At 35.8% G+C, this 14,649-nt stretch overlaps 1 protein-coding gene across 1 annotated transcript; it reads left to right on the plus strand.

Moving 5' to 3' along the window:
- The first annotated feature begins 7,566 nt into the window (after positions 1-7,566).
- On the plus strand, positions 7,567-14,415 carry LOC110931180 (protein ALP1-like). Its single transcript, XM_022174587.2, has 3 exons — positions 7,567-8,005; positions 8,172-8,561; positions 13,868-14,415. Exons 1-3 carry the CDS (start codon positions 7,567-7,569, stop codon positions 14,413-14,415), a joined length of 1,377 nt encoding a protein of 458 aa, XP_022030279.2.
- The last annotated feature ends 234 nt before the right edge of the window (positions 14,416-14,649 follow it).

Raw genomic sequence — 14,649 nt, forward strand, 5'->3', positions numbered from 1 at the left:
GTTCCTAACATAGTTATCTAATATAAGAGATGTCTACCAATATTGAAGATGCATACCCTATTGTTGTTGTTGCCGTTACTGTTCCAGGTTCATACAATCGAAAAGAAACGATGCTTTTATTGTTTGTTTCACTTAAATTTAACATGCACGGATCATAGCTCCATGTAATTTGCGTATCTAGAAAAAGATATTTTAATATTATTAATCTATCTATCTACAGAAATCAACTTTTGGACACGTGCCATCATTAAATGTATCCTCAAATCTATACTTATCTTATATTAACTAAATAAATAAATAATAAATTAATATTTTTAAAATATTATTATACATTAATAAAATATTATTCTCAAATCTAAATTGTTAATTATTAACATCTAAATAAGCAACTTCAACATGCATACATGTGTTGTAACATGTGCTTAAGGAGTTTTAAAAAAAAAAAACTAGAATTTTTTTTTTTTACCCTAAAGTTTTTATCTTTAACAATTTAAGTTTAATCTTTGTTTCCTTTTAACCCTAAAGTTTTAATATTTGACAATTTGAGTTTAAAGTTTTAATCTTTGGTAATTTAACCCTTTTAATTAATTTGATTTTTCACTTCTAATTCAAAAGTTTATATCTTATACGATTTAACCACTTTGATTAATTTGATTTTTCACTTCTAATTCAAAAGTTTCCATCTTTTGCAATTTAACTACTTTGATTTTTTTTACTTATGTGTGGTAATCTTGGCTTTGGGGGTTTTTTAAACAAAAAAATGGTTATGCATATGGTTGTTAAAACCTTGGCTTTTGGGGGTTTTTAAAAAAAATTAATTTTTTTACTTTTCACCGAAAAGTATTTCATAAATTACTTTTAACCCAAAACTATTTGTTTTTTTTACTTTTAACACAAAACTTTTTATCTTTTGCAATCTATCCTCACAACTTTTTTTATTTTCAGCTTTGGTCCTTTATAGTTTTTGTTTTCCGCAAATTTTTCGCTTTATACTTCGTTCTAAATTTTGTGACTTAACACATCAGAACGTGCGTCTTTGGTTTAACGTTTTTACGTTTTGTTCTAAATCTTACGAGTTAACACGACGCAACGTTCGTGTGTGGGTGAACGTTTTTACATCGTCTATTTTTTCCCGTTTGACAGGTTCAACATAACGTGCGCGTCTTAAATCGAATTAGTTATAACTAAAGAATCCCCGCCGTATTGCGGCGGGTCGTAATTCTAGTTTAATATATTTTTAAAACAAATACCTCTCTTTATTAAATATATCAATAATAAATTATTATTAAATTTATCATAATTTATTAAAAATATAACTTTTTATTATTTGGTATACAAAATTGTATTTATTCAACTCGTGTAAAATACGGGGTTTTTAAAAATAATTTTTTATTATTTACTATTCAAAGTTACATTTATATTGTAATACACGAAGTTTTAAAGATATAACTTTTTATCATTTGCTATGTAAAAGTAGATTTATTTAATACGTGTATACATGGGGGGTTTTTAAGGATATATTTTTTTTATTATTTGGTAGATTTTTCAACTCCACTATACATGAGTTTTTTTAAAGATACGACTTTCTTAGTATTTAATATACAAAATTACATTTATTTAATTCGTGTAATACACATAGTTTTTATAGATATAACTCTTTTTTAGATCTATTCAACATGTGTAATATACAGGGTTTTTAAGGATGCAATTTTTTTATTATTCGGTAGATTTATTCAACCCGATTATACACGGGTTTTTTAAAGATACGACATTTTTAGTATTTAGTATACAAAATTATATTTATTTAATCTGTGTAATACACATGGTTTTTAAAGATATATTTTTTATTATTTGATATGTAAACTTACATTTATTTAACCCATACAATATACAGGGTTCATAAAAATATAACTTTTTGTTATTTAGTATATAAAATTACATTTATTCAACCCGTGTAATACACGGGGTTCTAACCTAGTATTATATAAACATAACTTGATAAACCTGTTATAAACTAATTAACAACTATAAGACAAGCCCATTTACACTATTTACACTGAAACATGTTTTTTTTTTTTAACGACAAGGAACGATGTGTCAACCACCGTGACACATCTTAGGGCATGAATTTTATATTAAGGATCATCTATCCTGATACTGGGCCTGGATCACGGATCCTTAACGGATAACACAGGGAGTATGAGGATCCAGGATCCTTACGATTATTTATGTTTTAACATTTGTTCCTTGTGTTTTCAGTTTACTATTGCAGGCACTTGTGGTCTGAGTTATGGAGGGAATCTCGGAGGAATATGCTTCTAGTTATGCACATGCATGAGTCTGATGACCGTTGTGGTGATCGTGGATAACTTGCTTGATTTTCGGATAGTTGGTTAGTAGGATTTTTTTGTTATTTCTTAAACGGGTAACAAGCTCATATTAGACACACGACTGCTCTCATTCGAATCTCAGAAAGATATTGGCGAACACACACGCTCACATTAGAAATCATTGTATTGAGCTTGTTATCATCCAAAGTTGTAACCTTTTTTGATCAATAAAGTTGATAGTGATAGTTTTCACTATCCTAGGTTTTTTATGCTAGAGATCATTCATTGATCATGGATTTTTTTCTCGTATAAATCCTTGTGTCCATTGCCATTTTTATTCAATTGTTGTTCATACACTTGCTCATTTAACCAAGCATCCAACCTCACAAAAATCAGATTTGGTTACATTATCCTTGGGTCACAAGGAACACCAAGTCTTTCCTCTACCACTCCACCCCTATCTCATTGGCAGTGAAACACACAAGTCCATTTTTCAGCTAAAACCATCAACCATTAAACCTAAATGCAACATAATCATTTCAAACAATGAAATGGAACACCATTTAGCCTATCCATTTTTTTAAATTAAAAAACAACAACCTAATGAAAAAAATGAGATAGCCGCATTTTTTTATTAACCGCCTCCCCCACAAGTCGACTTTTTAAACTAAAAACTCAATCACAGCTTCTGCTGAGACACCTACTGTCGCGGTTTGTAGGGTCATGCATTTCGGTTTTGGGTTTTTAAAAACCACTCACTTTCATTTTTTCCATTCGACTGCTTTCAATTTTCACAAAGGGTTAGGTTCGGTTTTAGGTTTTTTGGCTTTGCTATCTGAGTTTGTAAATTTTGGGGCCAAAAACAGGTTTTGCTGTTACTCGGCTCGACGCTGTCGCTGCTAAAAAATTTCTGGCCCCATATACTAATGTGATGCATTCATATATTGATGTAGAGCTTTTGTGAATCAGATGCAAGTATGCAACCATACAAAACTTGTTTATATGCATCATGATAACAAACCGTATAAAATTGTAAAAACATGCTTAAATTTTTTTTTTTTTTTTGCAAGGTTTTCTTTTTCACTATATTTTTCTCAGGTTTTCTCCTATATGGGCTCATGGGCTAGACGTCGCTTTCAAGGAATATCGATATGGTCCCACCTGACACGACATGTAGTGTGCGTAAAAGTGAGAGTACGATCACACGCCGTGATTGGCTACACGTTGTTTTCCAAATGTACTCGTTGTCTCATCTGCCCTCAGCCATTAGCGAAGACCGTGGAGCAGTGAAGTGTCGCATACTGATTGGCAACATATGATTATCCTTTGTACTGTTTGTTTTGCCTGCACAATTGATCATCGTGAGGATCGTCTGGGACAGAGTCTAGCGTATGTGGATTGGCTGCAGGCTACTGCGACTTGTCCTGATGGTCTTCTAATGCTGGTATAGTTGCGTGTCCGCGGGAGTGGCCCGCGGAAAAACCTTGGACCCAGCTGAGTGTTTAGATTTCAGTATGGCTATGGTCCTGCGCAGGCAAGGGCTGGGTCGCAAGCTGCACTGCATTTCAGACCATACCCCTTCAAACATGTTCTTATACAATTTTACCAAAAGATAAACTACATCATACTACATCCTAATTGGGATTCGTATTAGAACCTTGTCAAAAACATGGATCATAACAACAAACCTACCCAAACCAGAAGCTTAATCCCAATGTTCTTAAAATAAATACAAGATCCAAAAGATACATAACTCAAATGATCCAACTCGTTCTTAAAATAAATACAAGATCCAAAGATATAAAACTCAAATTATCCAACTCTAAACACTCTCAAAAGATTATCAATATGATAAACTTCACACGACACATAAAATCAACAACTACGCAATAAAGATTATCAATATGATAAACTTCACACAACACATAAAATCAACAACTACGCGATCTGATTCAAGGTGAATGAAGATCACTACGTAGCAAACCCAAAATCGCCTAGCAGGGCCGATTAAACCGTATTAGAGATCCAAAGCAAACTAAATATCGGGGGCCCTACACCCTTTCCAAAAATCATATTATAGCTTAAGAATTTCAAGACCTCCATTAAACAAATTTTACGACAAATCAACCACAATGAGGTTCTTGTTTGATAGAAATGAAGATGGGAGATTTCACCATTAAAGTGAAAAGCGGAGGTTTCTAAGAGTTTTGTTCATAATAAAGAAAAGGAAAAATAATCGAACAGATTTATGTTTTGGGGAAAATATCAAATAGGAAGTTTATTTTATGTGAGAAGTCTAAGTAGCCATATGGTATTGACATGTGTCTTTTTTTTAAATTTAAGATGGAGGGCATTTTGGTGTATTTACATTTTTATCTAAAAAGCCCTAGATTCATATATGAACCACATCTTCATCATCTCTATAGCCACCATTGCTCCACCACCACAACACGCATCTCTACCACCAGAACACCATATCCACTGCCATAACCGCTCCATAACCACCACCACACCACCGTACTAAAACTCTTCTACCAGTCGGAACCACTGTTTACACCACAATTTACCTCCGTCTGACCACCATAACCTACCACCACTCCATCGTAAACCACTGGTCATTGCCATTTAAAACCTTACCCCTAAAACCCAAAACCTGGAAACTACGACACCCCTTCTTCACCACCATCGGACCAACCACCTTAAACAGTACCCACCTTCTTTCAACATGTATTGCGTTCAGGGGCGGCCCTTATGGTGTGCGAGGAGGACTTCCGCACAAGGTCCGTGATTTCGAGAGGCACGAGATTTAAAAAAAATCAATATATATATGTTATTTAAGAAAAAAGTGTAAACCCATACAAATCCAATATAGAGGCCATTATCAAATACCTTTTTATGTTTTATAATTTACCCAACTTAACATTAGGTATATTGGGCCCAACCCAATACTAAGATGATTTTAAAAAAAAATAAAAATAAAAAAACAATTTTCGGTAAAGCTTATGGGCACATTTTCAAGCTCGACAGAGTACGTGAATTCTCAGAGACGCCATTGATTGCGTTTTCTGGATATAAGGTGCCCTTTTCTGTTATTATTGTTTAATCAAGAATACAACTGGTTGCTTTCCTTTATGCTACTACTAGGTTATAAACCCGTGTATTACACGGGTTGAATAAATAAATTTTATATACCAAATAATAAAACATTATATTTTTAAAAGCCTCCTTTATTGCATAGGTTGAAGAAATGTAATTTTATATATTAAATAATAAAATAAGTTATATCTATAAAAACCATATGTATTGTACTGGTTGAATAAATGTAATATTATATACCAAATAATAAAAAAATATATCTTTAAAACCATTGTATTACACGGTTGAATAAATGTAATAGTGTTTACCAAATAATAAAAAAAGTTATATTTTTAAAAACCCCCGTGTATTACATGGATTGAATAAATATGATTTTATATACCAAATAATAAATAAAAATATATATTTAAAAAAACTAACGGATTTTTTTATATTTAAAGTAGGATAAGACTGAATATTAGTCTGAACTAACGGATTTTTTTATATTTAAAGTAGGATAAGATTGAATATTAATCTTTATTTATTTAGTTAATATAAGATTGAAAAATCATATGATTGAATAGGTGGGAGGTTGTATTATGACAAATCGGTAGGGGTGTAAACAAGCCAGAGGCTCAAGAGCTACTCGTGATCGGCTCGGTTAAAAGCTCGAACGAGCCGAGCCTTAACGAGCCCGAGCACGAGCTCGAGCCTGAAATAGAGCTCGTTTTGTTATCGAGCTCGAGCTCGAGCCTAAAATACAAAGCTTGTTTAGGCTCGCGAGCCTAAACGAGCCCATACAAAATTTAATTTTTTTATATATAATATATTAATAATTATGATAACATTGATGAGCCGAGCTCGAGCCGAGCTTTGGCTCGTTTAAGCGATGTTGAAGTGAGATCGAGCCGAGTTTTTAGCTCGTTTAAGGTTGTTCTCAAAATAGTTCAAGCCGAGTCGAGCCGAGCTCGAGCTTTAGGTTTTACTCGCGAGCCGAGCTCAAGTTCAAAGAAGTAGGCTCGATTCGAGCCGAGCTCGAGCTCGAGCTTCATAAAAACCAAACGAGCCGAGCTCGAGCCTGGTCGAGCTCGGGCTCGGCTCGGCTCGTTTACACCCCTACAAATCGGTTACCGTACTGAATGATAAAGATAATAGTGATTGTTGAACAAATTAATTAATCGAATTTAACATAAACATTTATGATGTTAGGTGGATTTTTTTTTAATTATTTGAAAGTTAATATCAACTTTGGAATTCGTATGAATTTCCCTATTAGATTTGATTAAATATTGTTGATAATAAAAATTTGTATTAGATTAGATTTGATTAAATATTATTTATAATAAAAATTTGTATTAATTTAGATTAAACATTATTATTATTCGTATTATTAATAATTTTAATCAATTAAATGAGAGAATGACAAGTATTCTAAAATAGGTTTCTTTTATTATATAGTATAGAAGATTGGTAAAAGCCAACTCTAGAAAAGATTTATCTTTATTGGTATGTCCATATTTGACGCTATTATTGTATTGCGTTTTATCACTTTTTTGGATGAATGTTATTATTTTATGTATTGTGTTTTTGAACTAGTGATAATGTATTTGGATTAATGTTATTAATTTTTTTTTTTATTTTTAACAAGGTATTTGGATTAATGTTATGAATTTTTTTATTTTTATATGTATTGCGTTTTTGGATCGTTGATAATTTATAACAAGGAAAGAGTTGACCAATGGGAAAAGTTAATGGGATTTGTGTTTTAAGTCAATTGCTGTAAGACTGAGGGGAGTGGGGCGTCTCCCCCTCCCAAGTCACCCTAAGTCGCTGCCTACACCGCCCCCAGAGGCGTTCCCGGGGGCGTCCCCCCTCCCGGCGTCCTCTTCTCGTTGCTCACTCATCCCACATTTCAAAAAAAAGAACCGTTATTTTGCACCAAATTTCACAAAAATACCCCCTCCAACAGCTATGTTGACCAACTATTGTTTTTTTTTTTACCAAATCACCTATATATATATATATATATATATATATATATATATATATATATATATATATATATATATATACATCCACCATACAACACAACACACTCTAAAAATATACAACACCAAATACATTCTTTCAACATAACCATTTTGTTTTTTTGGAACCACAAATGGAGTTCAATGTCCCTTCGTCATCCTCGTCCGACGACGATACAACTTCATCTAGTTCTTTTGAATTTGAAGAAGCCATCAACGAGGCGGTAATGACAACGATCAATTTAATGGTTCAAGTTGCTAGCGATGACAATGAAACGGATGACCAACCGATTAGAAAAAGAACTCAGATTATGCGGGATCGTGCCGCAGGACAACAACGGCTGATGCAAGACTATTTCGGGGAGGAGCCGGTATATGACGCGAAGATATTTAGACGTCGGTTTCGCATGAATAAACGTCTATTTACCCGTATTACAAACTACATGGAGGAAGATTATGATTATTTCAAACAAAAGTACGACGCTCGTGGGTATCTTGGCTTTACTCCATTACAAAGTGTATTGCGGCCATCCGACAACTTGCATATGGCACAAGCGTTGATTCATTTGACGAGTACCTGAGAATGTCTGCCAAGACTACGCGAGACTCACTCACACACTTTTGTAAAGGTATATTTACTAAATTTGTTTTCAATTATTTTATATATTTAACTTTAGCGTCAATTTTTTTATATGTTAGTGTCAATGTTCGTATACATATTTAAATTAAATTTATATAGGTGTGATTGAGTTGTATGGGCCGGCTTATTTACGACGTCCGACTTGGAGTGATCTCCAAAGGATGTACGACGTGCATGAGCAAGTTCACGGTTTCCCCGGTATGATCGGTAGCATCGACTGCATGCACTGGAAGTGGGAACAATGCCCTACCGCTTGGCGTGGTACACATACTAGAGGCGACATTCGCAAACCGTCGTTAATATTGCAGGCGGTTGCATCTTATGATCTTTGGATATGGAATGCATATTTTGGTCAACAAGGTTCTCACAATGACATCAACGTGTTTGAGTCTTCACCGGTTCTCGAAGAGATTATAAACGGGTTGGCACCAAGTTCAGCATTTTATGCGAGCGATAATTACTACAAACGCGGATATTATTTAAGTGATGGTTGACGTGCTAGTCGTGGTACACGCAAATTTAATCCAATTACAACTAATTAGCTAGCGGTAAGTGGGTATCGAACACAGGGAGTTTGTGGAATATGTGCTATCTCGATGTGTGTCTAAATTAACTAAAGCAAACTAAATTGCAAGAAAAGTAAATTCACTGATTTGCTTGTTTGGTTTTAATTATCTAAATTGAACTAAATTAGATTACAAATCAAAGTTAAGTTTTGTAACAGGATAAGAAGGTAGCGATCATCCCAAGTTTCAGGTTTTAAGTGACAACCAATGTTCATGTTCAACTGGAAAGAACCACATAGACATGGTTCATGTAAGATCAATTGTTTGTGATGAAAGGGAACTAAGTACTTGGATTCCTAGAACGCGAGGTTGTTACCCGATGACCAATCAACATAAATCCAACCCTAATCCCTCCCATGATATCTCGATTGCCAACGGCACCAAGAACGTATGGTTCAGAACTATGATCAAACACACATTAACAATTTACAAACAATCATTCAAACACCATAATAAACTAAACAACACATGCAAAGTCTATTATTCCAGAAATTAAAGAACAAAACATAACTGTCACAAGTAAACCTTACATTCGGGATGATCACCAAGCAAACCTAGCCACTCATAGTGTGGTGAATCATCATCACAATCAAACCTTTGTTCATTCGAATCCAAAACAAAGTCCTCATGTTTAGACCACTTAAGAACACAAGAAGATAGCCAAAAATCGCCCCTAAACTGCTCCAAAACCGTCCACCATGATTGGCATTGAAAAGACACAATAAAACATCATAAAATAGGGCAGTTACACATTTCTCGCTGGCCTCCACCGTAAATTACGGTACCACCGTAACTTACGGTGGCTTGGAATGGCTTACGGTGGGTCTCTACTGCCTTACGGTGGAAGAAAAATGCTGGGGTCTACCGTAATTTACGGTAGCTACCGTAAATTACGGTAGGCTTCAGCATGCAATTTTGTTTTCAGCATAACTTTTTCGTTTCAACTCCGTTTTCTTCACCGTTTTCGCCTACGTGCTCGTAATTTCGTCCTCTATAATGCTATCCTCTTAATTCTTCCATAACAATAATTGATTTTTTTCATATACTCTCCATCTTTCAATCTCCAATCCAGTTGCGCCTATTCGAAGCTTCATTTCCACACTTTTAAGCCCCAAATGTACCTGAAACACAAGCAACCGTAGTTATCTAATTCTAGACAATTACCCGATTAAATGTGGGATTTTAATATCATTTATACCACTTAAGGGTTGTCCTACGGACTACCCGTCACATCCCCACACTTAACCGTTGCTTGCCCCAAGCAACCCATCAAAAACCATTTTCAAGTGCACAAGCGATCAACATAAATCAAGCGTAAACATGTTATCCTTTTACTAACCCTTTCCTACCACCCCGAACAACACACCCCTCACTATATCTCTCCTCTCGGCAACAAGTAAGCACTAGCAAAGATAGCTAGACACACACAAGGCAACCGGGTGATTTCACAACTATATGCGTGTACCTAAATCGGTCCTCCTCCTCAAAAGTGCCAAACATGAATGCAAATCAAATGGGCTTTAAGGTTGTAACGTGGCTAGGTGTACGGGTAGGAAATGGAATATATATGTAGTAGCGAATGACTTAACCTGGTCTTTTATTACACAATGAAAAAAAACAATAAACAAGACATAAACTACTATATACAAGATAACTCAAACATTACTTTTTTTTTTATTTTTTTTCTTCTTTTTCTCTATTTTTTATATTATTTATTTTCGTTTTCATTGCTTTTCCACTTTTTTTTAACATAGCAAACATAAAGAACGATTGACATAACATATCTAAACACACTATAACAACTACTAACACTATAAGACCGGGTTAAATCGGGTAAATTTTTGGGGAACTAGATAAGGGGTAACAAATGATCGGCTTTAGGCACAAAATGGGCAACTAAATGTCCAAACCCCCGCCCCTCTCACTACCAAGCTCATATATATAATTAATGAGGTCCAACCCCCCAAATCCCACACTCGCACACACTATGACGAGGCTTTCCTAAATGCCCTTATCCTTTCTACATTCATGCTCAACTAAGGCCTCGAACCGTATTCAAGCACAAGTTCTAATGCACCCCCACCCGTTGCCACTCTCATTAAAGACAAGCATTATTTATATACAAGTGTAGATTCAACTCTCACCAAGAACAAAGGGTATTAAGGGTTGTCGGTGTGTTACTCAGGTGTATTCCAAGGTGTTCAAATTCTCACAATGTTTCGCTTGATTTACAAATTTTTAAAAACCTCAAAATTTCCCCCCATCCCCACACTTGGGATACATTGACCTCAATGTATGGCTTTGGAAGGAAATGATCGCTAAAAACCCATTCAACATCAACATTAGCTCAAACACTCAAACCCCAAATTTCTTTTTGGTCTTTTTCATTTTATATATTTTTTTATTTTTTTTTTATAAAAACACATTAACACCGCCAAACTAGCACAACCCAACACATAACATCAAAACCAATACACCACCCATCCGCCCAACCATGATCATAAACATGAATATATACAAAGGTGCACAAAATGAGAACAAGACACAACCTGATCAGTACATCAGCAGTGTTGGTAGTGATGCAACTGCGGTAATCGGACAGGAACATAAACATCTCTTGGATTCGCTGATATATCAACGGGGATGTTGCCAAACATCCCCACACTTGAATCATTGTATCCGCGAGGATTGAAACGTAATAACCTGCCGAAACACAAACACAACACCAAAACAAAACCAAACAAAGCAAAACAAAACAAAACAAAACAAAACACAAATACAATACTCTACATCCTTGGGCTGCCTCCCAAGAACGCTAAGTTTAAAGGTCTTCAGCCAGACCATACCTGATATGCGTTATGGTGGTCTTAATGCACACTTACCTGCAGCATTTCCAACAAATGCCCGGAAATTGACATGCCATCTCCATAGATTTGTCAGTATATTTGGCATGTTAAAGCTGCTCCTACGGGCTTTGCTAGTTCACTTCATGACATATACCTTAATGTCTGGTAGTTTCACCCTTCTCATCTTGTTCCTCGAACCCACTTCCCCACACTTGTTAATTTGAATCATTGATATGGGAAGAGGTTCGGTGCACATATCCATCCCATCAGCCTGCTCTACCTCATAATCTACACACATCATCTGATCTACAAGTGACTCTTCATCAGATAAAGGACTCATTGGTGTGGTATTATCCTCCACAACCTCCTCCTTCATGTGAGAATAATCTCTAATATCGTAAGGTAATGGTGAGAGGCGTTCTTCTATCTCTATCTTCAATTTTAAAGTATGACACTTAGAAACTAAGCAGCTGATTCGGTCTACATCGGACAGGTTGGGTGTTGCAAAATATTGCTCGAGTTTGGACAAAGTTACTTCCAATACAGCAAGCTCTTTTTCCTCCTCGGTCTCATAAACATAAACACCCTCGGGCTCAGAATATTCTTCGGGATGATATTGCCGATATCCCTGATACGGTCTATAGATGCGCGCTTCCATCATCTTTTTATTCCAATACTTCGGGTTTTCCGAATACACCGTGCACACATCATAATCATAAGTGTGATCGCGACCGCAACAAAAACATAGACTATCCATCCTTGCCTCATAATAAACGTCCTCGTCCCGATCGTATCCATATGAATAATAGTCATCCTCCATTTCTGATTCATAATCGTCAACGTATGATGGAGGTGGAAGCTGTGAAACATAAGACACCGGTTTTCCATGTGCCCTCCTGTAGTGAGCCTCGTGGCAACCAATACATGGATGTCGCGGACCCCCGCACAATCTACACGTAAATAAGCTGACATTTGTGTAATGCCCTGTCATCCTGCACAACAAAACTCAACTACCAAGTGTAAATCATGAACATAAAAGAAATCTTTTTGGTTTTTTTTTTTCAAACTAACACACAAGATAACACACGTTGCGCACTACTCCCCGGCAACGGCGCCAAAATTTGACGTGCTAGTCGTGGTACACGCAAATTTAATCCAATTACAACTAATTAGCTAGCGGTAAGTGGGTATCGAACACAGGGAGTTTGTGGAATATGTGCTATCTCGATGTGTGTCTAAATTAACTAAAGCAAACTAAATTGCAAGAAAAGTAAATTCACCGATTTGCTTGTTTGGTTTTAATTATCTAAATTGAACTAAATTAGATTACAAGTCAAAGTTAAGTTTTGTAACAGGATAAGAAGGTAGCGATCATCCCAAGTTTCAGGTTTTAAGTGACAACCAATGTTCATGTTCAACTGGAAAGAACCACATAGACATGGTTCATGTAAGATCAATTGTTTGTAATGGAAGGGAACTAAGTACTTGGATTCCTAGAACGCGAGGTTGTTACCCGATGACCAATCAACATAAATCCAACCCTAATCCCTCCCATGATATCTCGATTGCCAACGGCACCAAGAACGTATGGTTCAGAACTATGATCAAACACACATTAACAATTTACAAACAATCATTCAAACACCATAATAAACTAAACAACACATGCAAAGTCTATTATTCCAGAAATTAAAAGTAAACCTTACATTCGGGATGATCACCAAGCAAACCCAGCCACTCATAGTGTGGTGAATCATCATCACAATCAAACCTTTGTTCATTCGAATCCAAAACAAAGTCCTCATGTTTAGACCACTCAAGAACACAAGAAGATAGCCAAAAATCGCCCCTAAACTGCTCCAAAACCGTCCACCATGATTGGCATTGAAAAGACACAATAAAACATCATAAAATAGGGCAGTTACACATTTCTCGCTGGCCTCCACCGTAAATTACGGTACCACCGTAACTTACGGTGGCTTGGAATGGCTTACGGTGGGTCTCTACTGCCTTACGGTGGAAGAAAAATGCTGGGTTCTACCGTAATTTACGGTAGCTACCGTAAATTACGGTAGGCTTCAGCATGCAATTTTGTTTTCAGCATAACTTTTTCGTTTCAACTCCGTTTTCTTCACCGTTTTCGCCTACATGCTCGTAATTTCGCCCTCTATAATGCTATCCTCTTAATTCTTCCATAACAATAATTGATTTTTTTTCATATACTCTCCATCTTTCAATCTCCAATCCAGTTGCGCCTATTCGAAGCTTCATTTCCACACTTTTAAGCCCCAAATGTACCTGAAACACAAGCAACCGTAGTTATCTAATTCTAGACAATTACCCGATTAAATGTGGGATTTTAATATCATTTATACCACTTAAGGGTTGTCCTACGGACTACCCGTCAATGGTATCTATCCGGAGTACGCAACGTTCGTAAAGACGTTCGCCGATCCTATTGATCTTAAAAGAAAATATTTCAAGAGAAAACAAGAATCAGCAAGAAAAGATATCGAGCGAACGGTTGGAGTTCTTCGAAAGCGATGGCACGTCATCAATTATCCAGCAAGATACTGGACAAAGGAAAAAATGCATGACGTCATTTACACATGCATTATTTTGCATAACATGATATTGGAAGACGAAGACAAAGCCATTTGCCAAGATTACAATGAGAATGACCCTTCATTGTTCCCGGAGTATTGGTCACAAGAAGTATCATCGAAGACACGAATCGAGAACATAATGGATATAAAGAATAGAGAAACACACAACATGCTTATGTCTGACTTGATCGATCACCTATGGGACAACAAACAACCAGGATACGAGGCGGAACTCGTTAACGAGGATGAAGGAGATAACGAGGATGAAGATAATAACAATGTAGTCGACCTCGACCTAAACGAGTACGTTAGTGACGATGAGTAGTAGATGTGTATTCTTGTATGTTTTTTAATGAATAAGTTGTATGTTGGTTATTTTATTTAATGAGTATCAATAATTTTATAAAAAATATAACACTTTATATTTTTAACATAAAAAAATCAAAATTAAATGGGTGCCACGTGTCGCAAGACGCCCTATCCAGCAAAGTTGCCCCACTCCCCCTTTTTTGCTCAAAATCCTCTAATCTGACGTGACGCCACGTGTGATTGAGAGTGT

Source organism: Helianthus annuus, chromosome 3 (assembly GCF_002127325.2).
Source record: "Helianthus annuus cultivar XRQ/B chromosome 3, HanXRQr2.0-SUNRISE, whole genome shotgun sequence".
Classification (NCBI taxonomy): domain Eukaryota; kingdom Viridiplantae; phylum Streptophyta; class Magnoliopsida; order Asterales; family Asteraceae; genus Helianthus; species Helianthus annuus.

What these genes read in the sequence shown, in the direction of transcription:
- LOC110931180 (XM_022174587.2), top strand. Translation starts at nt 7,567, where the DNA reads ATGGAGTTCAATGTCCCTTCGTCATCCTCGTCCGACGACGATACAACT. An exon ending in AGCGTTGATTCATTTGACGA is followed by an intron (nt 8,006 to 8,171) that starts GTACCTGAGAAT and finishes AAATTTATATAG; the next exon opens with GTGTGATTGAGTTGTATGGG. An exon ending in CGGATATTATTTAAGTGATG is followed by an intron (nt 8,562 to 13,867) that starts GTTGACGTGCTA and finishes ATACCACTTAAG; the next exon opens with GGTTGTCCTACGGACTACCC.